The sequence below is a fragment of the Leptosomus discolor genome, chromosome 6 (assembly GCF_034619465.1).
Source record: "Leptosomus discolor isolate bLepDis1 chromosome 6, bLepDis1.hap2, whole genome shotgun sequence".
Classification (NCBI taxonomy): Eukaryota; Metazoa; Chordata; class Aves; order Leptosomiformes; family Leptosomidae; genus Leptosomus; species Leptosomus discolor.
In genome coordinates this window covers 20,696,746-20,724,065 of record NC_141396.1, presented here as the reverse complement: position 1 = coordinate 20,724,065, position 27,320 = coordinate 20,696,746, and the positions used below count along the sequence as shown (strand labels likewise).

The 27,320-nt window shown below is 41.0% G+C and overlaps 1 protein-coding gene across 1 annotated transcript in view; it reads left to right on the top strand.

The window, feature by feature from the left end:
• Nucleotides 1–27,320, top strand: part of WDFY4 (WDFY family member 4) — a 139,689-nt gene that overhangs the window by 102,425 nt on the left and 9,944 nt on the right. Inside the window, exons 47-56 of the mRNA XM_086467410.1 lie at nucleotides 4,437–4,479; nucleotides 5,286–5,405; nucleotides 5,978–6,095; nucleotides 6,781–6,890; nucleotides 12,589–12,742; nucleotides 16,226–16,317; nucleotides 22,062–22,274; nucleotides 22,817–22,964; nucleotides 23,818–23,975; nucleotides 25,653–25,811. Of these exons, the coding sequence (XP_086323536.1) occupies nucleotides 4,437–4,479; nucleotides 5,286–5,405; nucleotides 5,978–6,095; nucleotides 6,781–6,890; nucleotides 12,589–12,742; nucleotides 16,226–16,317; nucleotides 22,062–22,274; nucleotides 22,817–22,964; nucleotides 23,818–23,975; nucleotides 25,653–25,811 (1,315 nt within the window). The remainder of the gene's footprint in view (nucleotides 1–4,436; nucleotides 4,480–5,285; nucleotides 5,406–5,977; nucleotides 6,096–6,780; nucleotides 6,891–12,588; nucleotides 12,743–16,225; nucleotides 16,318–22,061; nucleotides 22,275–22,816; nucleotides 22,965–23,817; nucleotides 23,976–25,652; nucleotides 25,812–27,320) is intronic.

Below are 27,320 nucleotides of genomic sequence, written 5' to 3'. Positions count from 1 at the left end.
TACTCTATACAATGCCTATTCGATTTCATCCTCTCAATGATTGATTCTTCTTTCCTTGCTTCTGATGCAAATTTGTGCTCAGCCTCTGTCATAGTCTTATAGTATTCTCATTTGAGTAGGGGGTATAATTTGGGTAGGTGGACCATGAGTCGGAGGTCTCAACCACTCCTCAAATTGACCATGTTTGATCAAGGAACATGTCCTTGGCTCACAGGCTCTTGGCTCGTACCTACTTTGGTCGTGATTCAAAGATTATACACAATGGGTACCATAATAAATCCTGTCTAGCAGACATCTTGGACTACAACATACTGTCCTTGTTTCTAACCCATAATAGATCATTGGTTAATGAATACCTTGGGTCTGGAATTTTACAGGAGTATGCTAGCAGCATTGGCAATACAGATTTTATTTTATATTTGATCATTTATTCCATTTTAGACTTATTTTCCCAATATAATCATTAGTCTCTCCTATTGATATCCACGAATTAAGATTCTTGATATTCAAATCAAGATGGGAAAAGCAAGGGGATTTCTAAGCAGTATCCTAAAATCCTAAATCTGGTGATTGCTGCAACATATGGAAATACTTTCCTATAAATCTTATAACCATCATTTGTACACCGAAGGGTTTTGCATGAAGCCAAGTAGTTACAGCTAGGGTAGGTTTTTATTTCCCTGCTTACAAGCCTGTTACCATTTCTTTATTGTTGGATACGATCTGTTGTGGAAGAGAGATTAATTCACTGACTGTCTTAAATGCAGTCTCTTGCTAACAAGCAGGTTTAGACTCAATACTGCCGTGAGCAAACAGATAGAGAGAGGTTTTCTTCCTTAATTTTCTTACTTTTCTAGATCACTTCAGAGCCACTGTGCTATCGCACAGTGCAAGGTCACTTATAAAACCAAGACCCACCAAGAATAAGCAAAAAAAATTGTTTCATCTCAACAATTCTGCCAGACTGCCCCCCTGCATAAGATCTTACCGGCTAGCAGCTAGGAAGACTTAGAAGGCAAGGTATAGATGTCACAAGCTTCTTCTTTTTTTTTTTTAAGTAGTGTGGGATGAGCCTTCATGGTCTGTTACTGTGCAGTTGTCCTCTGTCTCCTCACCTTTGAGTAACGAATTAGTCTTTCAGTCTGTAAACAAACCCGTGAGCAGGGAGCACAGGACAATTTCCTTTTCACAGTCCTGCAAATTCTGAATCGTACTTTCTTGATGGAAAATGGCAGCCCTTCAAGAAACTTGTGTTTGTGAGTGTGTGGGTGATGGTGGGGGGGAGTGGCAGAAAGGACTTCCCCAGCTCCAGGGTCTTTCTATTCAATTCTCCTTCCACAGCCTGTGAAACTTCTGTTCCTAAGCAACAGCAACGCTAGGTCCTTGGAGATCATTAGCATAATGCTTGGTTCCAGCCTGCAAGTTCATGCTGGAGGGAAAAGAACTGAACAGCACGCAGTGCCTGGAAATGTTAAGGTTTCAAATTATGCAGAAAGAAAAAGCATCTGGACCTCATTATAATCTGTTCATCAGCTTCTAATGTTGCCTTAACTGTCCATTTTAGTTATTTGACTATTTCATTTTACTTGGCTGTAACACAGTGTGAGATACTTGTATGTGTGTGTTATAGCTCACAACATTTGTGATATCATCCTTAGCACATGCCAGACTGGATAGATAGGGACACAGGAGGGAAGGGAGCAGAGGGGTTATGAGATGTAGTTTCTATTCTTGAGCTGTCTGTAGTGCAATTCATGTTCTGAGCCCCTTCAAGTCAACAAGGGAGAATGCAGAAGTCCAGATCTCTGGGTACTTGGCATCCTGCCTGGTCCCTTGAGACCCAGAAGGATGACTCTTACAGGGGAGTGACTGCCTTTAGCCTTGTGTGTTTTCATGACATGGTGAACTCATCAATTTCTCTGAGTTATATAGCAGCTTCCAAGGTCAGCAGAGAGGATTGTTTTGACCCTTGTAGAGTCCTTATTAGCTGTTTAGAGCTTGCAACAAGCAGAGCAAGATTTCCACTAGAGGGTCATGGCACCCACAAGTCAACCTATGTTGTGTATATTTGCATAACTACACACAGACTGGCCTAGTTTTAGTCCTGTGTATAGTATTTTATGATGCTTCCACTTTAAATGTTGGAGGACTCATGGATTGAGCAGGTTTGTATGTTATGTAATCCCCTGCTTTCTAACTCAGCCATAAATCCAAAATAAACCTGGCCAGTTTTAGTGAGTGAGTCTGCCCCTGTGGAAAGGAAAGCACCTAACTTGATCCCTCTGTGAAAAACACCCTAATCCAACCACACTTCAAATAATGCCTGGAATCCTGATCCTGTTCCATTCCTTTGAGATACTGTCTCTGAGTTCCAAATGTCTGTTGGAGACCTTACAAAGGCCAGTGGGGCAAAGCTCTGTGAAATCTACATATAGTGTGAGGGCTGAATTGTAAAGGGTAAATGCCCATGATATCTGTTTTCTACTTTAGAATTCCTATATTCTTGAGCCATGTGTGGCTCAAGCTGAGGGTGCAAAACTACCATAACTGTCCTCTAGCCAATGGACTTTCTGCTGATTTACATTGTATAATTTAGACCATCATATAATCTATTCATTTTTTTTGGACAATGAGTGAAGATCCTATTTTCCCATATCAGATGTGAGCTACAGCTTTTTGTGTTGCCTGGTTTCTATAAACGTAGCCTATCATTGTTAGGTTTCATATGCTTAGCAGGAGAACTAAACAAAGCTTAGGAGTTGTAGACCATGTGCTAGAATTGGTCCTGGGTTTCATGTCTGTTCATGGAATAGGTTATTACTCAAGCTATGCAAAATCCTTCCCTCAGATACACATTTCTCTCTGAAAAGGGTGCCTAAGCAAGGAATAAAATACTGTGTTGAGTAAACCGTAGTGTTTTTCCTTTATATACACTATTAACTGGTCCAGGAGTGAATAGGCATAAAATAATGATTCATAATCATGAGAGATAGTTTACAAGAATTTACTACTGCAAATTCAATAAAACTGTATTTATATGATTATAGACCATTATAGTGTTTTATTTAGATCTTTGAGGCTGCCTTAAGCTTAGCTTTGTGGATTTCTAGTGTGATCCAATACAAACCACAAGAGTGCAGAGTAGCAGCTAGTTACTCCTGTAGCAGTTTTATAATCTATGACTGAACTGATTTCCTTACTCTTCAGGAAGTTTGTAGTCCTGTCTCTGATCTGGCACTTTAGGATTAGTCTGAAGTTGTACACTCACAGGGAAAAGCATCTCCTGCCACCAGTTATACCATATGATATCAGTAACCCCGTTTACTTTGGCAGATCGAAATTTTCTTTAATCCAGAATCTGTCACTTGTCTCAGTTTGGTCTCCAGGAGCTGACAAGAGCAAGTCTGTGGCCTTCAGATACTGACACACGTTCTAATTCAGTGTAGTAAAAATGTGACTTTTGTTTGCTCAGAACTTTTGACCCTTTCATATTTTCAAGTTAATTACCCTGTTTAGAATCTGCTTTCAGCTGGTTTGGTTTTTTTATTTAAGTTTCAGTAAAAAGTTACATTTCAAGAACAAAGAAAGTGGAAACACAATATTTACTGTATTACTCTAAAAAAAAAATTTATAAAGCTAGCAACCCACTTTTTAAAGACTACATTAGTTTCCAAGTGCTTTGTGCAAAAATATCTTTGATACGGAAACTGAGACATCTCTGTTTTCAAGCCAATATTTTTAGAATGCTTCAGAAAATCATGAGCCTTTGAGTACAAGGTTTCAGAATAGAAACAGACAGCCTTAATGGTACCTGTCACTAGCACTCTAGCTCTACAAGGGGATGAGACTGGGAGCACACACTGATTAGCAGTGTGGCTTAGCTCAGAACAGCTGGGGTGGTTGCTGTCCCCAGCTGTCCATCTGCCTCTGCTGCAGGAGCATCTTCTCTGCCTGTGAGTCAACTTCTGAATTCTTGCAGTTTACCACATGGCATCACTGCCGCAGTTTGCAATGATACCTTAAGGCAAACAGAATCCATCCTTAGCACCACCACCCTACTTCCTTCTTTCTTTGTTAAGTATTGTATTTTAAGTGGCACTTCATTAAGGAGCAGACTGGCAATTAGCTTGGGGAAAGTGACTGACAGGGATAAATTCTTCAGCTATCTGAAGCTAGGCCACCCCTTTTCATCAGGCAGAACCTCCCTTCCTAATGAAAGCAGTAAAGAAGTTTGTGTTGTGCAGCACTAACCTAACTGATAACACTCTGATTTTGTCATTATTTGGTCAATGAAACCTCGACATTCTGCTAGTCTTGGTGTTCTCTTGTTTCTGTAGGGTGAGTGGAGGGGGCACAGGGAGCACAGATGTTAATGTGTTGACTTTTTCTTATTGTTCTGAAGCAGGCTATTTCAATCGAATATTTGTTCCATACAGGAAACACTCAGGAGGTGAAAAGGCAATGCTCCAGAAGTGGCAGGTAATCTAAATCTTGGCTGTACATGGTTAAGGGAAGAATTTCAGCATCCATCTGTGTCTCTGCACACAGATACACATATGTGTATGTATGTACTTAAAGGCCTAAGCTGTTCTCTTGCTGCTGGAGGTAAGGTTATTGGCAAGAGGAGAAGACTATTTTTGTCTAGTTATTGCAGAGGTTTTACTTCTCCTGCTGTGAAACACATGGTGCTACTGTCTGGTAGATTAAGTGAGATTTTGTGCACATTTTTAAAATGAGACGAAAGAGAGCCACCTAGTTGAATGGCTGTTCACAGATCATCTGTACATCTAGATCAATGCACCTCTCGTTTTCCCAGATGTTTTGCTGAGCTGAGAGAGGCATTTACTTTCCTGCTCCTGATCTTGGTGACCCAAGACGCATTGAAGAAATCTATACCTTCTTGTTGATATGTAGCACTTTGTGCAGCCTCTTCTGTACAGGCATATGTCCAGGATTTTCCAATATACAGATTACATGCATTTGGCTCACTTTTAAATTGCGAAAAAATGCTCTGTTACACAAATACAGCATAAAAGCACTGTGTGATTATAGACAGATGCAAATGACCTGTCTGAAGAAGAGCCAGAATGAAAACAGATTCTGTTGAATGGATTGTTGTGTAAGAGATACTGTGTTGATCTGAATGGCAATGGATGATTGATTGCACTATTTGTAATTCTTGTCCTGGTAGAACTGGGAACGACACGGCTCTGAGGGTTCCTTGGAGGCATGGTTTTCAGGGGTGGAGTTGGGAGATTTTAATTCTTCTTTCCTCTCCCTGGCAGAAGAGGGAGATCAGCAACTTTGATTACCTCATGTACCTGAACACACTGGCTGGCCGCAGCTACAATGATTACATGCAATATCCTGTGTTTCCATGGGTCCTCGCTGACTATCACTCTGAGGTCAGTGCTTGCTGCAGCATTCTGTACTTCCTATGATAACAACCATACAAAGGTTTGTTGAACGATGCCATTGAAGCAGAGGAGTCTAGACCAACAGTTCAAAATTTGAGATAGTTAATTTGAACTGTACTAATTCTTTGTAGATTAGCCTTATCTTTACGTCAGCATTCTGAGGACCACGTTCTGCCTCGGAAAGGCAGATGAACATCTGTTAAATACATATCTAGTTAAAGGCAGGCTGCATTGGCTTAGCAGATAACCAGGAACAGGCTTCTGTGATTCCTGAGAAGGAAGTTTGGACAGAAAAGCCTTGAGAGCAATTTGCGACCTGCCAGATTCTTTATTTGTGAAGCTCCCTGTACATGCTGTCCTTTCAGTGGCACATGCTGCCACTCTCTTTCCAAGTCTCATCCAAGTTCTGGAGATGGATGTTTTAGTACTGAATCTGTGACCTTCATGTATAGGTGAAACTTCTAACACAGCCTTGCTGCTATCCAGTGTTGCTAAGCTAGTCATGATGTCTAAGACTCAAGGATCTAAAAACCTACATCTTTGCTGATTTTACTTTTCAGACTCTAAACCTTACTAATCCTCATACGTTTCGGGACCTGTCAAAGCCCATGGGAGCACAGACTGCGGAGAGGAAATGCAAGTTTATCCAGCGCTACAATGAGGTGGAGAACAGTGAGGGTGAGTGAATGTTTTGGGAGACTATCAGACAGCAGATGCTTGAGTCCTCTCAGGCTTCAGGGATGCTGGTGAATTCCTTAGAAAATGTCATCCAAAAACTTTCCAGATTTGTGGCTGAGGGAAGCACCTTTCCAAGGAGATCCTTTCACTTCTGGATACAAACTGGTTGAGGATACAAAGAGAAATGACTCCTGCAAGCACTGCCTTATGTGCCTTGCACTGCTGCATTCTGTGCTCTTCCCTTGGGCAGGAAGGGATGCTGCAGCAAAAAGCAATGTTCTCTAGAAGCAACTACGCTGTTAGCTAAGCTGCCCACATTAGTCTTGTTTGTTAGCTAAGCTGCATGTAGAAGACTACTGCACACAGCTTAGATAACAGCTACTTTAAGAAAAGGAAACAGGATGTTGAGGGTGTTGACCTCTGGAGATCAAGACCTTTTTTGGTACTAATGGGGAAAGGGGTGGTCTGGAAAGTTAAAGGACTTATTCTTCAGAAAATGAAATGTGTAAGGTGAAAAAAGGACATACAGAGATGGTAGTAACTGTGCACATTTGATTGAAATACGCAAATTGTGCTTTTGCTCACGGATCCTTGAACTGAACTGCTTTAAAGACCTGCTCCCTATTTAGTTGTGCTTGAAATGGTGATATTTTGCACTGGAATCTGATTTTTGTCCAATTTCCAGGAGACCTGTCAGCCCAGTGCCATTACTGTACCCACTATTCATCAGCAATTATAGTGGCATCTTACCTGGTCCGAATGGAGCCATTTACCCAGACCTTCTGTTCTCTGCAGGTAAGGGGACAAGATAGCTTCCCTCTTACACCTCATTATGAACCGTGTAGCACAGTATAGTGTCTGTGTAATTAAGGGCGATTAATTCTTTTGACATTTTCTGTATGCTCTATGTGGACTCTGGGCTCACTGAAGGCTCTATGCTATGCCTGTTGAAATCAGTGAAAACATCTTAATGGGAGCCTGACTGATGCCCAATGATCTTGTTTTTTTTCTGACCGAGAAGGACTATTTAGTTTTGGTCCTGAGATGCATTTTGTGAGAGCTGAGGCATGTAAACACCTAGACAATGTTTTACTACCTGTCTGAATGTAAGCTTCTGACTCGAGCAGATGAGACTTTCATGGTAGGTATTTTAAGCTCAAGGACACGTACAGTAGTGTGGCTGCAGGCAAGCACTTGGAACTGGCTGTGGTGGAATAAAGAGCATTCCTGGGCCAGATGAGGATGCAAAGGTTCTGGTGGGTGGGGAATGACAGTGATCATGGGATCAGATCCCTGAAGGAGAAGTGGGGTGAGAGTACGTCCAGTGCTCCAGAGGAATTTTTGTTTTAGCTTGTTCTAAACTTGGGCTATAGCAAACAGTTACTCTTATTTCTGTAATATGTGTTGTGTTATAGCAGGGTCTACCAGGACAGGTTCTCAAAAGTGTATTTTTTAAGGAGTGTCTTGCTGAAATCTGCCTGTCCTTATGGAGCAATGTGAGGGAGATAGGCCAGAATATTCCACACTCAGAGACTGCTGTATGTGTGATGAGGGCTGGCCTTCCAAGTGCTTTGCTGTTGTGCTGTCCCCTCTTTTTTTTTTTTCCCCTTCTTTTTTTTTTTTCCCCCTCTTTTTTTTCCCCCTCTTTTTTTTCCCCCTCTTTTTTTTCTCCCCCTCTTTTTTTTCTCCCCCTCTTTTTTTTCTCCCCCTCTTTTTTTCCTCCCCCTTTTTTTTTTCCCCCCCTTTTTTTTCCCCCCCTTTTTTTTTCCCCCCCTTTTTTTTCCCCCCCTTTTTTTTCCCCCCCTTTTTTTTCCCCCCCTTTTTTTTTCCCCCCCCTTTTTTTTTCCCCCCCCTTTTTTTTCCCCCCCCTTTTTTTTCCCCCCCCTTTTTTTTCCCCCCCCTTTTTTTTCCCCCCCCTTTTTTTCCCCCCCCTTTTTTTCCCCCCCCCTTTTTTTCCCCCCCCTTTTTTTTCCCCCCCCTTTTTTTTCCCCCCCCTTTTTTTTCCCCCCCCCTTTTTTTTCCCCCCCCCTTTTTTTTCCCCCCCCCTTTTTTTTTTCCCCCCCTTTTTTTTTTCCCCCCCCTTTTTTTTTCCCCCCCTTTTTTTCCCCCCCTTTTTTTCCCCCCCTTTTTTTCCCCCCCTTTTTTTCCCCCCTCTTTTTTTCCCCCCTCTTTTTTTTTTTTCCCCCCTCTTTTTTTTTTTTCCCCCCTCTTTTTTTTTTTCCCCCTCTTTTTTTTTCTCTTTTTCTCTTACATGAACTGACACAAATGAAGTGCTGTGCTAATTAAGGGATATGCTCTATGACATCAGCTGTTACCAGCAGTAGCTGATGGGTTACTGAACCACCTGAGGCAATGGTTACCATCACACTCTGTGAGCCATATGTTAGCTGCAGTCATGAATGACTGTGGAGCAGTTATTTCTTGTTGTAAACAACAATGGCTGCTGTATCTCACTGGCACACTTTTCATGCATAACAAGTTCCCAGTCTGAATAGCTGCTTTGCAGCTGTGTTTATGTGTGATTAGCAGGTAACCAGCATTTTTGTGAGCATAGTTATCTTCAAAGGCTGCTGAGATCTGAAGCACTCACAATTTTGTCTGGTTGTGGATCCGCTGGAACTGTTTGTAACTTCTTCCATTCTCATTCCTTTGCTCTTCTGTTGAAGCATGTTCAGCTGAGCTCATTGCTGTCATTTCTCTCAGATGACTGGTCCTATAGTGGTTTAGGAATTGCTAACTGTGAGATGCAGTCAGGCAAACAGCAGACCTGAGAGCTGTATGAGCAAGTCAAGAGGAGGTTGGAAAAGGACTACTCCTAAATGTAAGACCTTGGAAGGGTGCTGAGTTAGGAGCTGTGAAAGCTTCTCAACATCTTAAAAAGTGGAAAAGCCATGCTTATAACTGAAACTGTCAGTCTGAATGCACATGACAAGGAAACACAAGAACCTAGGTGCTCTCCTTGTGAAAAATTGATGTTGGTGTAACATCCTGTTCTCAAGTCAAAGAACTGATTTGCACCTGACCACAGAAGAACGCAGTGAGGAGGCATTGCCTCTGCTAAGTGAACTGCATGGTGGTTTACAAAACATTACTATTTCACATTTTATTTAGGTCTATTGAGATCTGACTCTGTAGAAAAGTGTGTATGTGTTTAACATGCTGTACTGGAATGGATGAAAAACTGGCTTATCACACAGGTTGTTGGATGGTGCCTAGCGCTTCAACTTAGTCAAGTACATCCTGGAACACCTTTCAGCAATTGGTCTCAGCACCACAAAAAAGCAGCAAAGGTTTCTGTGTTTAGTGTCTTCATTGGAAAGGTATTCTAGGACCCCATGCCCTCAATCAGTGAGACTTGCTTTTGAGTCAACTCAGCTTTTATCCCATTTTATTCTTATCCCACTGTTGCATTTCAGCTAGCAGGCTGATCTTCTTTCCTGGCATTTACCTCTCAAAGGTACTTTTACTCTTCATTGTGTCACTGCCTCTTGAGCAGTCGTTTAAGCACTGTCTGCAGGTAATTACTTCTTAGCATCTCTGAGCATGTGGTAAGTCTTTGCACCTTTATAAGCATGCCTTGGAAAAAACACTTCGAGTTTAAAGCAGCACTGAGGATCAGTGATGCTTAGTTTTATGAACGTGGGAAGTTCTAACTTTTCTCTAGAGATCACTTTGACTAGTTGCTTTGTATATAACCTGCTGAACTGTGGTTTTAAAAAGCATATTTTTCCAGTATTCCTGATAACAGTGTAAGGCCTCTACTGAAAGGAAAGAAAACAGAGACTTACTGTATCTAGCTTTAGAAAAGCCATAAGAGTTTGTCGACTTACAATCTAAAGGCATAAAGCAATTCTTGATTCTCTTTTTCCCTTTCAGTACAGTTTTTGCATTCATAGAGAGAGAAAACTCATTAATTCTGATATAAATATATGCAAATAAATTTATTAATATAGGAAATGGGAAAATCAGTTATTGCTTCCTTTATAAATAATACAGGCTTAAGTTTTAAAGATATTACTTTTCCCTAAAATGAATTAGACAGCCAGGGAAAAAATCACATTTTTTCGTGGTGGTAATATCTTTAACCAGATTTGTTGCGCTAACAGCGTTTCCTATGTATATATTATTTTTATTTAATACAGGTAATCTTTTTATTACAAATCATATTGTTTCTCAGGAGATTACCATCAGCTCTCATAAAAGCTGCAAAAAAAGATGAAAAAGCATCAATCACCACCAGACACAGCATGCTGTGTGCAGATTAAATATACAAAGCCCTTTAATATGCTTCAATGAGATACTTGTTAGCTATTGATTTATTTATAGTCCTTCTTCTACTCTGTTTTAATTTCAATTTGAATTTGACTCTAAGGGTCCCTTCCTAATAATCATCAAGAACAAGATGACCTTGTGCATCAGATTAAATCCAGCTAGGCTTACTCATGTGATTAGCCGCTTTTTCACTCAGTCCCTTGCGTGGGTGTGAGAAGGCTTTGCAATTGTCTGTGGTATAAGGAAGAAGGACAAGGAGGTAAAGCAGAACTATGCTGTCATTTAAAGATAAAACTGGACTAAAAGCCTGCTCAGAATTCACCTCAGTGGAAACAGGGACAGCATCTTTCCATATGGAATATATGTTGGCTTTTGGTGGAAATCTATCTCAAAAGCCAAGCAAGGAGATGTGGCTTCAGAACTTAGGGTTTATGGACTTCTGCATTTTGATAACTTATGCATAAGGGTAGTTTCTTCCTAAAAAAAGATATGGCAAAAGTTATTTCCTCACTTTCAGTTCCCAGACTTAGTGGAGTTTGTAGATCCAAAGGAGTTGTATCATGAGTGTGCAGGTACTCAGAGGGTCAAAAGGGCAGTGGTTCTTACCATCAGAACCCAGCCTGGGAACTGCTGCTCAGGGTTCATCTGGTCCATGGGAGTGGGATCCCATCCTTACAGCATAGGATGATTAGATGTTATTTTCCTGTTCAATAGATTGCATGTCAAAGTTTCAGCTGGCTGATATTGTGCAGAAGGACAACAGCATCCTCCTCATCTGGCACATGCAACAGTCCACAGGCAAAGAGAAAACTAACCAAAAGTTATCAAGTTTTCCCAAGACATCAGCCACAGACAGAAGTTGACTGCATTTCATATTCATTAACAGATTGACTCTTGCACCACATCTGGGTTTTAGGGTCTTCATTCTGCAATCCTGCTGGCTTATTCTTTTTGCCTGATGAAGCAACTTTGAGGATTGAATAGTTGAGGATGAGCATTCGTTCATACATTTTCACTTCACTGTCGAACTATTTAAAGATACTTGTTCTATCTCTGACATTCTCTTGAGCCCTGGCAGTGGAATGTAGTGTTATGTCTCATGACATATAATTTGAATTAATTAACTGCAATGAGAAATACCTCTATTAGCCTAGGAACATGCAACTATGCTGCTGCCAGCACCTGAACTAGGTATTGGGAAACAATTTGGTTCTGTCACTTTACACAGTTAAAAAGTCAGCGTTCTTCTGAAACAGCTTGTCCTTCCTGACAAACTTATTCAGACAATCTCCAAAAACTGATTTCTATTTGGTTATTTCCATTATTATAGAAATTTTATGTTAAAACAAATCCTTTCATGCTCAATGCAGTGATCCATATGTAAAGGTGAAAGTGGATTTTTACAAATGTATACAGTATCTGAAGTCCCTGTAGGGAATATGGTTCTAATGTAAGTCATATACCCTTCATTCAGTGAGTGACTTATTTTTTTTTCTTCTTTCTTCTTGAGGCCTTAGTTCAGAATGATGTCCTGGGCTATTAAGGCTGCTTTTGTCTAGTGTTTGACTCTCACTAAACATGTTCAAATACTCTCAGATTGTGAGGTATTTTGCTTCTTCTTCTTTACACACTAATTCGGTTTGGGATCCAGAGATTCTTCCTTTCTTGCCCTCTTTATGCTGTCCCTCCTTCCCATAAGGAATGAACAGTCCCTGCAGGTTCCTGCCCACTGGGCCTTTCCTGTTTGCCTGGATCTGATGAATGTTATTTCAGTGTTACCCCACTTCCCCAAAGGTTTTTCTGAGGAGAACTGCACATAAGATTTTTTACAACTGTTTGGGTCACAACTGAATTGAAAACAATGAAGTTGTCTCCACTGATTGCAAATCACTTTGGGATGAAAGGAATGAATCGCCTTCAGAAGATTAATAATGGGTATTCTGTTATTTTCACGCTGCCGGTGAGCATTTCTGCTTGCCTCTGTGTTATTGCAAGCTATGCTAAGACTCCAAGCTTTATGGTACTCTCAACATACATATCTACAAATCAGAACTAAAACAGCCCCTAAGATTACAGTAAGTAGAGCTGGGACAGATCTTGAGATATCACCTAATCAAACATGTGATAAGGTGATTATTGCAGAATTGGCTAAGATTCTGCATCTGCTTTTATTTAAAAGAGTATTAATACTGCAGGCTTTTTGTCTGTCTCTATTTCACAGGGTGGGAGTTTTGATGTTGCAGACAGGATGTTTCACAGTGTCAGGAGCACGTGGGAATCAGCATCAAGGGACAACATGAGTGATGTCAGGGAACTCATCCCTGAATTCTTCTACTTGCCCGAGTTCCTAACCAATGCAAATAATTTCGAACTTGGTAAGTTCTAGAAGGGTCTTCGGTGTTCCCCTTCCACTCCCCAGCACCCTGCCAAGGGAAAAAGATCCAAATCACAAGTTAAGAGTTGGTCCCTGGACCAGGCAGATTGATGAGGCTCCCTAGTGATGACAGATCAATTTTTATTAAAATAAGGCTACAAGAATATGAGCTTCTGATATCTGAATGATATGGAATCAAGTTTCCAGCTTAGAGGAGATTGTAATTCCTATTAGTTACTGTGAAAAGTAATTACACATTGTGTCAAAGGCAGATTTTAATATATGCAATCCAGTTGGCTGCTTTTGAAAATTTGGTCTGTATCATCACATCTACGTGGCTATGAACAAGATATTAATTTAACTTTTGGAGACAGACCAATTGTTAAATGGTACTGGTGAAAGGTACGGCATTTTTTTTAAATCTCATGTGTCTGGTGATTAAAGTTGCTAAATGTCCTCGCTGTCATCTTGAAAGTTTCCGCACAAGTCACGTTGTCATGGGTTGAGCCTGGGCCGGCCACTAACAAATGACATGTGCTCTCTACTAACCCCTCTCCCCTCCCAGAAGGGGAAGGGAGAGAGAATAAGTGAGACAGACTTGCGGGTTGGAAAATAAAACTAAAACAACTTTAATGAAACAATGACAAAAATAATAAGAAAAATAATTAAATATATGCAAATATATACAAAACCAATACAGAACCCAACTCCCCCCCGCGTGACAGTACGTCACCAGTGACACTGCAGGGCTGTCACTGGGGCAGTCCCAGTCTGGACTAAGCAGCAGATGGGAACTGGATGGAGGAGCTGGATTCAGGCACTGGATTCAGGGATGCACAGATTGGGATTGCAGCCAGAAGAACAGACGGAGTCCTTCTTGGATGTTGTCCATTGAAGAAGAGAGCTTGACCCTCATGATCCCTCAGCTTTATACTGAATATGATGTGTATGGGATGGGATACTTAATTGGTCAGTTTTGGGTCACCAGTCTGGCTCAGTCCTCCCTGCAGGTGCGATCTTTTTGTGTGCTTGCAACCGTTTTCACTTTCAGGACCCCAACATGGAGTATAAGATTTAGCAGTGACCTTGGTCGCTGTAGGAGCAAGTATAAGCAAGAGCCTTTCTGCGTACCATTCCTTGGTATTAACTATAAACATCAAGGGCTATCACTGCTAGAAGCAGACACTGTCTGGAAATACATGCTGTTGAGTGCAGAAAGTGCTGTTACTTAGAAGTGACTTAACTGAAAAGTAAAATCACTGAACAGAGTTAATTCTGTTTTAGCTCAAACCAGGACACACATGAACTTGATATATTGTCGCTGGCCTCAAGCAGCATCACAACCCCTTCTGAATACACACTCTCTCTAGACCTTTCTGCATCAGTGATGGAGGGTCAGAGAGAATCAAAAAAAATAGTATTCAGAAATAGGCATGTGTATTCAGTTTGCATGGCAAGGTTTTGATAGCAGGGGGGATACAAGGGTGGCTTCTGTGAGAAGCTGCTAGAAGCTTTCCCTATGTCCGATAGAGCCAATGCCAGCTGGCTCCAAGATGGGCCTTGGCACTAGTCAAGGCTGGGCCAAGTAGCAATGATGGTAGCGCCTCTGTGATAATGTATTCAAGAAAGGGGAAAAAGTTACTGCAGAAGAGCAATTGCAGCCAGAGAGAGGAGTGAGAATGTGAAATAAACAGCCCTGCATACACCAAGGTCAGTGAAGAAGGAAGAGGAGGAGGTGGTCCTGGTGCTGGAGCAGAGATTCCCATGCAGCCCCTGGTGAAGCCATGCTGAGGCTCCAGCCCATGGAGGTTGATGGTGGAGCAGATACACACCTGCAGCTTACAGAGGACACCACACCAGAGCTGGTGGATGCCCAAAGGAGGCTGTGATCCTGCAGGAAGCCCACACTGGAGCAGGCTTCTGGCAGGACCTGTGAACCCATGGAGAGAGGAGCTCATGCTGGAGCAGGTTTGCTCGCAGGACTTGTGACCCCATGGGGGACCCATGCTGGAGCAGTTCGTGAAGAACTGTAGGCCATAGAAAGGGCTCACATTGGAGAAGTTTGTGGAGGACTGTCTCCTGTGGGAGGGACCCCACACTGAAGCAGGGGAAGAGTGTGAGGAGTGTGAGAGTTCCTTCCTGAGGAGGAAGGAACAACAGAGACAATGTGTGATGAACTGACCACAACCCCCATTCCCTGTTTCACTGCGCCACTAGAGGGTGAGGACGTAGGGAAACCAGGTGCAAAGTTAAGCCTGAGAAGAATGGAGGGGTCGGGGGAAGGTGTTTTTTAAGATTTGGTTTTATTTCTCATTTTCCTACTCTGATTTGCCTGGTAATGAATTAAATAAATTATTTTTTTCCTCAAGTCTGTTTTGTTCATGATGGTAATTGCTGAGTGATCTCCCTGTCCTTATCTCAACCCATGAGCCTGTTGTTATATTTTCTCTCCTCTGCCTAGCTGAGGAGAGTGAGGTAGAGTGGCTTTCGTGGGCACCTGGCATCCAGACAGAGTCAACCCACCACAGCATGGCAGTCATGATTCACTTTTCTTTGCAGAAAATTCACATCATTTGCAATGCAATGCTGCTTTTTGTAGTGGGCACAAGTTGGTTAACAATTAAGGCAAAGGAGAAATATCGTAAGGATCATCCTGAACTGGTAACAGCAAAGCCAACTCATCCCATGCTATTGAGATCTAGCTATAGAGAGCTATATTGAGAGCCAGCTGGCATTAGCTCTATTGGACATAGGGAAATTCTCCATGAAATGAGACATGCTAAGAAAAGAGCAGAATGGGAAAAATATGTTAGAATGTTGTTAAAATATAAGAATTGGGGTAGCTTCATCCTGAGAGGAGGCCAAGAAACAGCCTGGCTGAAATCATGATCTAGAGACTGACCTGAGTGGAATCAAGAGGAGGGACCTAAAAAAGACACCAGAATCTTGCCAATAGAGAGCAAATATATAGGAAGATTTTAAAATACACAAAGCAGAGAACCAGAATCTGTTCACCGCTACACTGTAAGGAAGCTTGCCTCAACTTAGATTTTTATTCATCCAGTTGCACAACACTGTGCTCTCATTTAAGAACCTATGCTCACCTTCTGACTCTCAGTGCTGCTCTGGTAGGAATATCTGGCAGTTAGGCCCACAGGATTATGTATAAAAAGAAAGTTCTGTCAACAAGTTTGCCTTGTGTGTTTGCAGTTTGTGCTAAAATGGTTTGTGCTGAAGATATGCATATCTTTACTGTATAAGCCACAGTTACTAGAACATCTTCTCAGTGCTTTATTATTGGATCAGAAATCCCAGGAGAAATATGTTCTGCAGTGTTCCATGTCACTATATTTAACGTAGAACGTGAAACTGCTGGTGTGAAAATCACTTCAATTTCCTTTGACTTCAGTCTTTTAGAAAAGCTGTTCCTATTTGCAGTGTGTGTGATTCTTGTTTTTTAATTCTCCCTTTGTAATTCCTGCAGGCTGCATGCAGGATGGAACAGTGCTGGGAGATGTGCAGCTTCCTCCTTGGGCAGATGGGGACCCCCATAAATTCATTCTCTTGCACAGACAGGTCAGTGAATATTAAGATTTGTGACAAAATGCTGAACTGGGTCCTACAGAAAATGAAACTCTGAGGGCCAGAGCCAGAAACAAAAATGTTAGATTCAAATGCATCATGCTTTTGTGAACTTTGCATGTCTACTCATCCATCTAACAATTCACCCTGATTCAAGGCCAACTTTCCAGACCAGGTGAGGTTTGTATCTAGGACTGTGGCACAGACCTGTCTCAGCCCGTAACTGTATGTGAACATAACATAATGCATGCACGTGACATTTATATGCATACAGTTCCATGTTATTGCTAACCAGCTCTGTGTTTATTGAAACTATCTACCTCCATCTCTTAGTCATGCCAGGACTATGATTATTTTTTTATTTTGGGGGGAAAAACCTAATGTGATTTCCTGCATTTGATGGAGTCAGCCTTGGCAATTTGAAAGCAAATAGCTTTAAGGTCTTGAGACTTACTGCAATTAGTGCTATCTATTAATAGTTATAAAGTCTTAACTTCTGTGTGATGTCACCTGCTATGTAGTAGTGAGTGCAAAGGCAATTCTGTATGAAGGCTGTTGCATTGAATGCAGACTTTGCAGTAGAATATCTTGGTGCAGGTCTCTTTTTCTTATAGCTAAAGAGGGAACGGGCTATACTATAGTGTCTCTGCATTATCTCATCAGATTTCCTCTGGCAAAAGGAGTCAATCTGTATTTGTGAGTATGTGCAGATTGTTGTTGTGTACAAGAAGTGTGATGATTATATGTATTAACACTGGTGAGATTAAACACATAACCCATGATTTTCAAGGCATTACTTCATCCCGGTTTGTCATGTGTACCTTCAGTTTCTGCCACAGTAATTTCTTCTCACCTCTCCTATGCTGTGCACATCCTGCCCTTGGGGGTTCAGTTTTCACTCTGTATAATCTTTTTGCAGGTGATTGTATACAAACCTGTGGATACAACCATCTTCTCTGTTTTGATATCTCCAAACAAGCTTTTCCTCTGTTGACCTCTCCAAATGCTGGTTTAAATCCTGTCTCTGACCTCCTAACTGACTGCCTTATCTTTTTGTTCCTATTTCAAACAAAACCAGAGTCATACTTTTGTCTTGTAAATATTATTTTTTCCACTGTTCCCTTAACAATTGACAGCAATGCTCCCATTAAGTTAGCATTATTTCAAGGCCCTGGCTTTGCACTTCTGTGCTGCATTCAGTCTGTACTTTTTGTGTGATTGTCCATAGTATAAATTATTTACATGCTTTTCTTGGGTGTCCTCTTGAATCTTTATCTCATTCTTTCTGATGTCCTGATTCCTTGTTTCTAGTCAGTACAGAGACAACTGGAAGGGGGACCATCCTCATTGTCTGGCACTGTCTACAAATCTCCTTCCCCATGCCGTTATATTTTGAATTTCTGTATGGTTCCACTCCTCATACCAAAAGTGTCTCTCCCATCTCTCTTGAGGCCCTATGCATCTGTTTGATTTATTTGTTCTGGTTTCTTCTTACATCTCCTTCTCCCTGCATCCACCTGGGTGCTGTCAGTAATCTAGCCTCGGTCCCATGTTTGGCAATACCATTTTTGTCCATGTTTAAAAACCAAAAAAGAATCCTGTTTAAGCTAGCCTATGGGCTGTGAATCCATCCTGAAGAAAATTTTCTTCTATTAAACCAGTTTTGAGAAACTCCTGGTAGTGTGTGTCATCTGCGTATCTTTCAAAGAATAAGTTGTTGTTAAAACATTGTATTCCAAAGACAAGTCAGTGCTCTTTGTGGCACCTGTGTCCCATGCTATCTCTACAGGTTCCTGTTGCTGCAAACACTTTGGCTTGTGGATAACTCTGAGTATGAGAGTGAGCCTGTTCAACTCTGGATTCATTCAAGTGCTCAGATTACTCCTGTGAATGAGCATGGATATGATCTGAGCCTGTGCTTGCCTACTTTTTTGTGCAAGAGTCCTGCCTTTGTTTCTTTTTTAGGACTGTTGAGTATATAGTGAGATATTTAATTTTTTGTTTAATTGATTAAGAGGCTTCATTTACTCTCTATTGTGAATTCACTACCTAAACACTTCACTTTGTATCTGTGTTAGAATGATAATGTTAAAAAGTATTTAAAAGAAGTTAAATTTCTATCTTGCTACCTTACCTATTTTGAAATTGATAACTTTAGTATATACTTATTAAAAATGTTGTTTTCAGTCATTTTGAAAATGTGATTGAAAGTAGTCATATACAACTTTTTGCCTCAGAATCCCGCCTTAATACACAAAAGCTTGTGAATTAATGATATTCCAAGTTGTGGTGTGGAAAATAGCTGCTTACTCTTATTAGCAGGTCTCAAAGGTCTCCACACCTACTAGCTTGACTCAGTGGCGTGCTGCCACACAGCCTAGTAACATAAGCCAGTACACTGAATTTAGAGCATATTCAGCAACTAATCAGTTCCTTTACAGAAGCTACATTAATCTTCTTGTTCTTTATTTTACCTTGTATCTCTGCAGCAGTTACCTGTGTAACTCTGATCACAGCCCAGTATTACTGGGCTGATGAGCACACAGTGAGTAAACCTGCCTGGGGAAAAAAATGTATGGAAGAGATTTTCACCAGAAAGCTAGTTGGGTTGAAATGGGAGTGTGTCAGTAGTAACAACAAAACATCTCAATAACTCATTTCAACTTTCTGTCTTTGTTATCAAAACATTCCAAAATTATCTTTTCATTGCAATATTTATATTAGATTACAGGCTGAACTGAAAATATTTTATGATGTAGCTGTTATAACTAGTATTGTATGCTATATAACTTCATGATTGGTAAATTAAAAGGATGTAATATTTTCAAATTTAGAATTAGGGCGGGGGACAGATTTTAATATATGAGGAAACTTGAGAGCTGGGCTTTTTGCTTTGATTTGGAAAGAAAACACTATTCAGTGTCTGAATTTCTCCCAGAACCTAGCTTCCATTTTTCAGTTAGACTCTGTCCCCTGACTTTTTGCAACCTATTAGCTTGAGGGGATAAGGAGAGAATGTTTTTTGCCGAAGAACTGGGATGCAGAGAGATTAAAAGCCATGTTCAGACTGCTTCAGATCCTGTACATACACAATAATAGGTATTACTGAGTCAGACATCTCTGAAGCTGCCTAGGGAGTGATTTGAGGCTTAGAACTCTAGTCACACTGAAAGGTAGTGGAAGGGAAGAGAGACCTGAGTCTTTTCAACCTGAAAGCTGCTGCAATTTTACACTGACATTTTTAAAGAAAAACGTAGGGAGAAATGCTGTCTTTTGTACTGTGGCATGTTCAGAATGTAAAGTACTGAGCTGTGCTCCTTACTGTTTGTATAATGGGGAGCACTCCAAAGGCACTTAGATACAATGGGGAACATATACTTTGGAGTAAGAGTGTAGTTTGGAAATAAATCTGTCAATCATCCCTCCATAGCATGGCTTTGCTGTCATTGTAGAGGGATCTTGGATTTTGTGAACTAGATTTATTTTGGATGAAACGAAACCAAAGGCTGCGCTCCAGTTGTGCACTCCAGATGCTGGTGGCATTCAGCCTGTGGGAGCAGACTAGATCTAGTTTGAAGTAAAGCCCCCACAGTGCATGTAATGTGGATACTGGGCCCTCTCTACCATCTGTTCTGTTCTATAGACCTGCTTCCACTGAACTGCACTGTTTGATAACATTGGCACAGCTGATAAAGCCACACAACTTTTACAAATTAATTCAAATCTCAAATAGGAGCAGTCTAGCAGATGAAAGATCATTTCTTAATGTTCTTAATGGTTTGCCAGACCTGATCAGACCTCACATACAGTCAGTGCAATATTCTTTCTTCAATCATAGCTAGTACTAGGTGTTGCACAGGGGAGTGCAAGAAACCTTACTGTGGAAAGAAAGTTGATTAGCCTGCCCAGGAAAGTTCATCTAACCCTGAAGTGAAGAGTTAGAGATCTTGAATTCTCAAACATAACATTTTCTGTCTCCTCTGAAATCATCCACAAGACCGGATGTACTTGATACTGGTATCGTGGTCATTTTTAGGAGGCTTCACAGCGTGATTGGTGCATTAAACAGATCCAGGTCAATGCTGTTCTGAGATTTGACTACTGCTTTAAAGAATATGAGAACAAAGAATTATTCTTGACATAAAACTCTGAGTAGCTCCCTGTTTCATGTTTAATAAGTTAGCAATCTAGTCTACTAAAGAAATTTATTTACTTCCTCCTTAGACCACAAGTTCTCCCTCCCTGGCTGGGCTTGTCATAGTGCTCAGTGAAATACTGAGAGACTGCACAGTTGCAGCTCTGTTGGTTGCTTTGTTTTGCTCTGGCAGTGATGCCAGGCAAAATTTACAGTTTGTAATTCATGGACTAACTGCTTTTATTAATGAGGATGAGTTCTGAGTCTGTTTGTAAGTGTTTTCCTGTTGTTTGCAGGGGACAGATTGTATGCCGTGTTTGTTCTCTGAGCTTCCCTGTGATCGTTATAGCTGTGGGCAGGGTCATTTAAACCAGCTGCACTGGGCTAACTGTCTGCTCTGTGAAATGAGCCATTGTTCTCGATCCCATTAGCTTGTTTATTTCTGCTGTGCTTTGGGTGGGATGGTCTGCTTGGGAGACCTTTAACTGAGCATCAGGGAGTATTGCACAGTCAAATGATTTGGAGATAGGAAAGTATTTTTAATAATGCTTAACACTGCTGCTTGAATCATTTGGCAAGGCTGTTTGGGAATGCACAACAATTTGGTGAGGCAGATGATGACAGGGACAGTAGCATTTAGTGAAGCCTCAGGGGTAAGTCTGGCTAACCTGGAGGTGGGAAAACTTGTGTCTGCTGCTTATGAACTTGCTGTCTGGGTCTTCCAAGCACAAGTTTTCCACTATAATTACATTGAGCTTTCTAGGGAGCCCACACTGGGTTGGATGTATTGCCTTGTAGCATCTCTCCCAGTCTTCTTCAGTAGTAATTGTTTCTCCTGGTCCCATTAATCCATACACCTGTCACTATGGGTGGCAAATCTAACCAAAGTTAATCATTTCTTATTTTGGAGAAAGAAGTTCAGGCCCCGAGTTTTTCCAGGATGAGGAAATCTGGTGCTGCATCTGTCTCTACTTAAGCCCTGTGAGGACAGCAAAATGTTTGTTGATCAAACCCAAGCAGTCCTGAAACTTCTGTCATAAAGATGCCCCGCTGCACTGCAACTCTGCAATTGCAAAACCCCTTCCTCATCTTGCAGCACCCCTTTCTATTTCATACAAGCTCTCCTAACTAAGGCATATTTCTACAAAGACATTCACCTGTGGTTTGTCTATAGAGCAAAGTGGTGGTACCAAATGGTAACAAATGTTTTGCTCACTTAAACCATCTTGTGTCAGTAACAGTATTGGTGAAGACATGATAGTACAGGCTTTAATGTGTGCTGGAAGCTGGATGATGTGTCAAGATCTGTGGAATGCTTGCACTTTGCTTTGTGGAACCTGCCTGGCTTGTCTCTGAGATATTGCTGCTTGTGTCTGTTAATTCAAGCATGCTGCACTTTGTCCTTCCTTTTCCTGTGGGGATCCACTTTTCATCTCTTTGGTCACATTTTGTGAGGATGGGCTGAGAATGGTGGTACCAGAGGAATCAAAAGTATGAAAATTCATTTGCAGAGAATTTAAGTCTCCAGCAAGGATTGTCAAGTGGTAATGCATTTGTAATGGGTATATTCTACTTGAATTAATTAATTTTCTTTTGGCTTCAGGCACTGGAAAGTGACTATGTCAGTGCACACCTCCATCACTGGATAGATCTGATTTTTGGCTACAAGCAACATGGCTCAGCTGCAGTGGAGGCAGTTAACATCTATCACCCTTACTTCTATGGAGACAAGATGGACCTCAACAACATTAAAGATCCTCTGATTAAGAGCACCATCCTGGGCTTTATCAGCAACTTTGGACAGATACCAAAGCAGGTACCATTTTATCATCAGAGTAGAAAGCATAATTCATTTTGATCTTGTGGTATTCCAACTGGAAAGCAAGAATAGAAACTTAAATCAGAGACATTTTCTGATTTAAATCTGATGAAAGATGAGCTATAGACTTCTCCAGATAGTGTACTACGTCAGTATGCAATCACACGCATGTGTGATTCCACTTTCTAATCATGTTGTTCTGTTGTATGCCATACAGCTGTGGCATCAAACCTGGGTTCTGGTCCTTCAGGACAGTCACATGAGTAACCACTAGTTTGGGAACGGGTACAGTCAAATAAAGGCAGCTCGAAGTCTCACCTATACTTTTCTCTCTTCTCCTGAAGTGCTAGGATTAGATTCCTATCTCTGTGAGGAACGGATGTAGTCTGATGAAAATGTAATAAGAGTAAGATTTTAATTTAATGAAGAGGTTTATGTATGATAGTCCTGGAGTCTATGATTAAAGATTTAAACAGATGTCTCTCCTGCATGATCTGGCAAGTGGAGTTTCATTTTTCAGTGCCGTTCCTTTGTTCTAGCTCTTCACAAAACCGCATCCATCCAGGAATGCCCAAGGGAAAAGTTCATCAGGAAGAGAGACTGTGCTGTCCCTTCACTCAGGTGGAATTCTTCCTCCTCTTATGAGCAGCCTGCAAAATCTGAAGCTCTCACCAGTTACAATAAAAGGTGCTGTGCTCCATTTTCTGAGCTAATAAGTACAGAATTTTTGGATAGGGTGAATTTAGATTTTCAAGAGCACAAAAATAGTCACATGTATGAGTTCGTACAATCAAGATCCCTTCTGCCAATTGTTATTTGTGTATGTGTGCATTGTGAGTGGGCATTGAAAACACTCAAATACTCAGGAGAAATCTTGAAACTTCTGTTATAGAGCTCAGAACATACTTTTTTTTTTAGGATACCTAAACCTTTTCTCTCATCTACATTCTGAATATGCTAAATTGAAACATAAAACTCAATGTTTTCCATTTGCATTCTCTCTTTTTATATTCAACAGCAAAGTAAGTACTGTCTGTCTTTCCCTACTTCTCCATCTTCAAGTATTATTTTTCATCTTTTTCTTAGTCTGCTACTTTTCTTACCATGAAGAATCCTGGAAAATTTCAGTGTGACTGCTTTTTCATCCCACAGTGGTGTTCTTTACATCACATATCTTTGTGGGGACTGTGGGCTCTGTAGCTGTACTACAGAGGCTGTTGGTGACATGCCCCGCATTCTCTGTAGTGCATGGCATAAGGGAGTCTGCCAATGAAAAGGAGCTTAACGACACTACTGTTAACGCCCCTCCTTTGGAGCACGCTGCTCCCTCTGTATGGATTTCAGTCATCCATTGGAAAGGAGTGTTTCCACTATTCTGTCTGGAATCTCAGTTGTAGAGTGGATTTCTGTCTGTGGGCCTGGCCACAGCACTAAGCCCGGTTGTGGGACTTGCCAACTCACCACATAAGCTGTGCAAGGAGGAAAGGTAACATAAGTGCTCTAAAACCAACAGAATTAACTATGTTCTCTGTCTTGTCAGACTATCCCAAGGGAGCTATTGGGCACATTGTTCATACTGAGAAAGGCATTCTGGCTGTTGAAAAAAATAAAGTTTTGATTCCTCCTCTTTGGAGCAAAACATTCTGCTGGGGATTTGAGGACTTCACCTGCTGCTTTGGCAACTATGGGTCTGAGAAGGTAAATAAGGACAAGGCTAAGCATTCCAGAAATAAATTATATGTTATGGTCTTTGGCTGGTTTGATGCCCATTTCAGAGGCTGTTGGGGAGCTGCCTTCAGATGATGCTGTACAGGACTTTCTCCCAGGCAAGCTTCTTGAGAAATCTCAAGTTGCATATCCCAACAGAGTACAAAGTCACTCTACACTGCTCAAAAATGTGGCATTTCCCCTCTAAATTATCTCAAGTTTTCCTTCCGGTGGCTGTCTTATTGGTCAAAGTGAAGCAGAAACCCCATTTCATAGGTTGTAAGGACGATACAAGGTCTCCTGGCCACTGATTAGAAATTTCATTGTGCAGAACTTTCTGCTGGAATTAAGATAGGACCATCTGTCAATTCCCCTCTGGCTCCCAAGCTTAGCACAGTGCATTCATTCAAAATAATAATGTTGTGTATTCTAGAAAGTTAATACTCTTACTTCTTTGCTGTTAAAAATCAATGGTCTGTGTCATCACACTGCTTGTTAGGGCACTTGACAGATCCAGTTTCTTCCTCTAACACAAACTCACTGACTTTTTTGATGTGTTTGGGACAATATTATGACACACAAAGACATCTGAGTTAGCTTGGGTACCAGAATAACGGAATACGTCATTCATCAAGATACTGACTTGGGTATTTCTGCAAGCCACATCGTTATGTTTTTACAGACATACCCACAGTCGATGGCAGTGAAAAAGCCGTGAGAAGTATTTTACTTTCTCCTTCCTGTATAAAATTATTGGGAGTTTTCTCCATTGATTTTGATTAAAATCAGTGCTTAGCAACTCATAGTACTGCTGTAGGTATATATTGGTTTTTATCTTCAAAAGTCAGGGTGGCCCTGAGCATAGTGAGTGTGATTGCTCAGTCACTGTGAGAAGTAGTTGGGAGTCCAGCTTGAGTTCTCTCCGGGTCATCAGTGCCTCTGAACACAAACTTAAAAGAAATTTTTGTCCTTATTGTAAGTAGGTAAAGGTTTGTTCTGCCTGTGGTATGGTTTTTGTAGCTGTGCCATCCAGCTCCACCAGCTTCATTAGCATCACAGTGTTGTCCCCGTTATGTGGGAGAGAGCTAACACAGAATGTGAGCAGATGGGTGTGCTATAATCGTAGCAATGTGTAATAGACCTGACCTTGGTTTAGGCTGATTTGGGTGCTGCTAACAGAATTGTTGGCACAGAATGGAATTTAGTGCTTTGGCTTTTGGCTCTTCAATCCAAGTAAGAGAGGGGTTGAAGAGTCTGGCACTAACTCTGTTAGCAGTAGCTGTCACAGCCTGAGCTTTCTTTTTAATCTACATTGAGTGTTTGCATTCTGTCACTATATAGTGGGAGAACGAGCTTGTCTGAATTATGTAGGAGATCTGTGGCACAGGAAGGATTGGGACTCAAGTCTCCTAAGACATAAGACACTGACCCTTGTCCAGCCTTCCTGTTTGGCCACTGGAGGATGGCACAGCTGCATGCAGCCACAGCCTGTGCGTGTACATACTATGTTGCTGTACTGTGAGTATAGAGACTGGTTAAGATGAGCTTTTCTTTCCTGTATTTGAAGAAATGGAGGCTCAGTTCTGAAAACTGAATCTGCCATTTGGTGTTAACAAATGCATGGCATCACCAGATAAGCATTTGACTTAAAGCTGCTTTCCTGTACAGAACGTGACTACATTTGAGTGCACAGCAGACTGGGGAAAGTGCCTCTGCGCTGTGTGTCCTTCAGCAACTACCATAATCACATCTGGAACAAGCTCAGTTGTGTGTGTCTGGGAACTTTCCTTCATCAAGGACAAAGTGAAATGTCTAAACTTGAGACAGGTCAGTACTGTGGCTCTTTTGCTCTAGAATCCTAATGAAAACTAAAAGGTTAGTTTCTTTCTCAGATGACTGGCAGAGGAAACACCTTTGGGTGAACCAAGAAGGCAGAAAAGCCAATAATCAGCAGTATCATGTAATAATCAGCCTGTTATCAGGTCAGGAGCTGATGATATGTCTTATACCCATAGCTTATAGTTATGAACTCTGTTTGGGTTTTTTTTTCCCCTGTGGTAGCATTTCCAAAGTTTATCATGATCAAAGAAATAGTGAAGATAAGGCCTATTTTCTCATTTGAAGTGCAGCCAATACTTGGATTATTTTCAAAAGACAGTATCACCTGGAGATGCTTATCATTGTTTTTGGGCTTCTACAGCAATGGACAGGATCTCCAAAGCACTCTGTAGACTTAGCTGATGGAGATGAAGGCTCAGCTAGGCAAAGTTCTTAATTCTTTTCTCTCGACCTGAATTCAGGACATAAAAGGTTTACCTGCTACTCCATGAGGTAGGGATACATCCACTAAGAATGATACAGCTTGTGTTCTCTTAGTCCAAAGTCCTTTAGTGTTTATTAATTTGAAGCTCATCTATAGTCATCAAACAGCTGTATAAATGCTGTTTCATTTACAGAAGTGAATTCTCATGCAAGATTTTTGTGCTTCATCTATGGTGAGTTCTCAGCTTTACAAGTAAGACTAGAGTACACCGCTGTCATATCTGAAAGGCAGCATGGGACTCTTTTTTTTCCCTAAGAAATTGAGAGACAGAAAACACTCAGCTACTTTTAGGCAAACTCATAAAGGGTTCACTGATCAGCAAGGTCTCCAAGTGTTAGAAGCTTCTTCTGTTCATCTGCTCTGGAGGGATATTCAGATGATATTTCACTGCTTTCCATATCCTGAGCCAAAACATGTTATATCTGTCATTAAATTACATGAAAACTTAAATGTCTGTTGGGATGCCAGAGAAGTATTTAGATCTTAATTTAGCTGAAATTCTTGGGTGTTGAAATTAAGGGGGAAACTGTGTTTAGAGCAGTCTCTCTTCTAAGGTTTATGATCTTTTCTGCTTGAGAAGAAGCCAGAGGTATGAGACAAGATCATCAGTGATGACCTTTTAATCTGGCTGGTTATTATTCCAGACCAGGATGTAGACATAGAAATGGAAGAAATAGCAGTAGAGTAAAGCGTAAGAAATAATCTTCATCAACATCAAAATGATAACCAGTCAGAGGGTCAGTCTGAGTTTCAGGCAGCTGTTTGAAGAGGCTGTCTTTTATCTCCAATATAATGCCTTTCTCTTTAACAATCTAAAATCAGCTTTGCTGATGTGTTCCATTGTGATTAATCTGGTACTACCCAAAGTCCATAAAGTGGCATGAGATCATGCAATGACAAATTCTGTGTTTTTTCCTTCTCTTTGCTAGCAGAAGCATTTTTGATGACTGTCTAGCATAGATGTAAATTTGAACTATGATTCTAAACGTCTTCCAGTGAATTACTTGCTGCTT